The sequence below is a fragment of the Halichondria panicea genome, chromosome 4 (genome assembly GCF_963675165.1).
Source record: "Halichondria panicea chromosome 4, odHalPani1.1, whole genome shotgun sequence".
Taxonomy (NCBI): domain Eukaryota; kingdom Metazoa; phylum Porifera; class Demospongiae; order Suberitida; family Halichondriidae; genus Halichondria; species Halichondria panicea.
The window spans coordinates 875,430-879,453 of record NC_087380.1 but is presented as its reverse complement, the minus strand read 5'-3'; the positions used below and the strand labels follow the sequence as shown (position 1 = coordinate 879,453).

General features: G+C 41.1%; 1 protein-coding gene across 1 annotated transcript; it reads left to right on the top strand.

Annotated features, from left to right (window-relative positions):
- Positions 1-246: 246 nt before the first annotated feature.
- On the top strand, positions 247-3,785 carry LOC135334883 (uncharacterized). Its single transcript, XM_064530243.1, has one exon. The coding sequence runs from the start codon at positions 292-294 to the stop codon at positions 3,625-3,627; it is 3,336 nt and encodes a 1,111-aa protein (XP_064386313.1). The 5' UTR covers positions 247-291; the 3' UTR covers positions 3,628-3,785.
- Positions 3,786-4,024: the final 239 nt, after the last annotated feature.

Below are 4,024 nucleotides of genomic sequence, written 5' to 3'. Positions count from 1 at the left end.
TTTTTGTATTGCCTTGATTCCATGCTCCAGTCTCTGGGGGGCCGCTATATTATACATGTATATATGCCAGAAGAGGATATAGTCAAGGTCAAAGGTTTCTGTTTAGGATTAGTATCCAACACTAAAATGTTAGTACTGTTGTGGTTGGTTGGAGGTAACAAAGAAAGAGTCGATGATCGGATGCGGTCATCTGCATGACTGCATGACTGCGCGCGCGTACCAGCCACGCCTGTTTTTCTGCAAGAAGAAGCCAAGAGCTATATTAAGCTTGCGCGCGGTTGTTTCGCAGCAATGCAGATGCTTCAACTACTCGGTTTGTTAGTGACAGCTGGTCTCCTCTCTCCTTGCATGGCAGAGACCTTCCATGTCACCCCAATCCTCCCAGCCCCAGCTGACTGTCCTCAACCTTGTTACACCCTGGACCAGTATGCTCAAAACCAGAGTTTATTATCTGGCTACAACAACATCACTCTGATATTCCTGGAGGGAGTTCACATTCTCAGCGACTACCTTACTGTTAACACTAGTTTTATAATTTTGCAGCCAGTACTTCCAAGCCAGGGACAACGCCCGAAGGTTATTGGTCGTGCGGACACTGGTCATCAATGTGACATGGATATTGGTTGGAAAATCATAGCATCAGCAAAGGCATTGATCGAAGGACTTTTGTTTGAGAATGTTTCACTACAGCTATATAGTGACGTACCTCCAGACCTGGATGTTGACAGCTCAATAACAATCAAAAACTCAATTATATCGAGTTCTGCTCAGACCAGTGCAGGAGTCCGTGTTCAATCAGTACAAAATTGTTTGATTGAGGACAGTATGATATTTAAGTTTGACACATATGCATTATTTTTTCGAAACATACCAAATGTGACGATTGTCAATTCCAGTATAAGTCGTATTAATGGTATCGGCATTCTATCATGGGACTCCGGCATAACAGTCCGAAACTCTCAGATGGATAGCAATGATTTTGGAGTTGTGCTATATTATAATGAAGACATAGAAGAACACTTTAATATCATGATAGATAACTGTTCTTTCACACGAAACAGAATATGCATGTGGTTAGTGAATGTCTGTCAACAAAACCCAACAATAATTTTCAAGGACTGTACATTCAATAACAATAGCGGAACACCAATCCTAGCCTCCAGAAGTATCTTCCAGTTGTCAGGAGAGAATGTGTTTTCTAACAACATTGCAGTAAGAGGAGGTGGTCTGGCCTTGTATCAATCAGCAGTGTCATTTGATTCAGGATCGACTACACGTTTTGAGAACAATACAGCTTTGGAGTATGGTGGAGGGATCTACATTGCTACAGATTTAATTGTCTCTCCACAGCTGCTAGTTCCTCTGGAGAATGTAGGTTTAAAATTTACCTTAAGTAAACATTGCTTTTATAACAATAACCACACAAGTGGTGATACTCCGAATGTGGTGTTCTTTGGGAACAATGCTGATTTTGGTGGAAGGGACATCTTCGGACTAACAGAAATGTCATATGGCAATGATGAATGTTCAGTTTCAGAGGATAGTATCTTTCATTTTGATAACTCAGTACCGAGTACTTCTCGACTTGCATCAAACCCTTCTCGAGTGTGTTTCTGTCTACACAATACACCACAGTGTCAAAACCGTGCATACCTTGTATTAAACGAGACGAGGTTTCCAGGGGAAAGCTTTGAGATTTCTGTAGCTCTCGTGGGATTTAACTTTAGCAGAGTAACAGGATCTGTGTTTGCTACTGTACTGGATAAGAAAGTTGGAAATATCAGTGATGGTCAACATATAAAATTTATCAATGACTACGAGCAATGCACGACGCTAACCTACAAAGTATTGTCTAATCAAACAAGCAGGCCCCTTCAACTAGGGCTCTCTGTTGAAGAATCATTTGTTCAAGGCAATCCTGACGATATAATTAAAGAAAGTATAAAAAACATACATTCTGATGAATGCAGCGATACCTCAGTACCGTGTGCAGCTCTTCTCACTACGGTCATCTTCATTAACATCACTGTTGATAACTGTCCACTGGGATTTCAGCTTAATAAGACTTTAGATATGTGCGAATGCGACGAAAGCAGTAAGCAGTTGAAGCTAACCTGTGAGATTCAAAACCACACTGGCTACATCACCAGAGAAGGAACTGTGTGGGTGGGAGTGGACACTGCCAAACATGAAACAGGCCTATACTACTGGCATCAATACTGTTCTAGTGACTACTGCACTAGGTCTGAAATACCTGTTCACTTGACATCCCCTGATTCACAGTGCAGCTCCAACCGTGCTGGAATACTGTGTGGGAGATGTAAAGGCAACTACAGCCTGCAATTAGGAGGTGATCGATGCATACAATGTCATGACAATAGTTCTGTTGCTCTGTTGATTGTGTTCGCCATCCTCGGGATTTTATTGGTTGTTATGATTACACTGTTCGACATCACAGTTGCCAATGGTACCATAAATGGACTCATATTCTACGCAAATGTTGTGTGGATTAACAATGCTATATTGTTCCCACAGCGGAGCATTGGCTACTACATCATCACTGTGCCTATAGCTTGGATTAATCTGGACTTTGATATTGAGACTTGTTTCAGCCAAAATTTGGATCAACTAACTAAAAGTGGTTTACAGTTTGTGTTCCCAGTCTACATCTGGTGCATTGCTGGCCTCATCATTTTAGTTTCTCGGTATTCCATAAAAGCTACTCGATTCTTTGGTAGAAATTCTGTGTCTGTTTTGTCTACTCTGATCCTGCTATCGTATGGGAAGCTGTTCAGGATTATCACAAATGTGCTTACTCCATCTGACATTAGTGGCTCTGATGGTTCTATTCGCAGAGTTTGGTCCCTGGATGGAAATGTTGAATATGGAGTAACACCGGGACACATTGTCTTAATGGTGGTTGCACTACTCTTTATGCTATTGTTTTGGTTGCCATTCACTTTGACTCTCCTTCTAGTACCCTTCCTAAAAGCCAAGTCAGACTACCGACCCCTTCGCTGGATTAACACATTCATGCCGTTTTTTGATACTTATTACGGTCCTTTCAAAGACAAGCGACAGCATCAAGTGTGGACGGGGATTCTGCTCATCTCCCGTGTAGTGATATTGATTGTTTCCGCATCAACCTCGACATCCAATCCGAATGCTAACATACTGGTAATGACCATTATAGCTACACTCCTGCTATTGTACACACTCATTTTTGGCTATCCCTACAAGCAATGGTTTGCATCAGTGCTGGAAGTATTGTATCTAATTAACCTTATCATCTTAGGTGGAGCATTCTTGTTTTATCAAACCCAACCGGAAGGTGTCCGACAAAAGGACACCATCAATCCTGTGACTGCTACCTCAGTTTGTATTGCTCTCCTGCAGTTTGCTTGCATTATAATCTTCCACATAGCCAAGACAGTCGGACCCAAGCTTCAGAGGCTCGCCATGAAGAAGAGACAAGAAATGGGCAACACAAGCGTACAAGAAGAGGAACTCATACAAAGTGGAAGGTACAAAGTGACAACACAGGAAGTGACGTTGGACAATGCAAAGCAGCAGCGTAAATGCTATAATGCCACTGATTATAGAGAGCCACTTCTGGATGATGTGTAGCAAAACATTTAACATTGTATGTAGAGAAGAAATGATTTACGTGTGCATGTTAATTATAATTTGATTGTGCTGCATAATTTAACATAATGTAGAGAAATTAAGAACTGATTTATGAGGTATAATAATACATAATAAATTATAGTTTATAATTCTTGTTGTGATTTTTGGGTAATAATTGCTAATTAATTAATTGGTAAGAATTTAAAACTAATAGGTACAATGCATGCATGAGACTTGGAGACTAAACTAATAGGCTGAGCATAATTTGGGCAAGGCCTAATCGATCATTGACTGTGGTCGTTAGTTTTTGTGTGTTTATTTCACTGCATAAAGTGTACATGTATAACAGCCTCCCCCCCCCACACACACGCCCACACCACCACACACTCTCACACAC

Bases quoted from the DNA above. Each gene is read 5' to 3' on its own strand.
- LOC135334883 (XM_064530243.1), top strand. From the start codon at position 292: ATGCAGATGCTTCAACTACTCGGTTTGTTAGTGACAGCTGGTCTCCTC.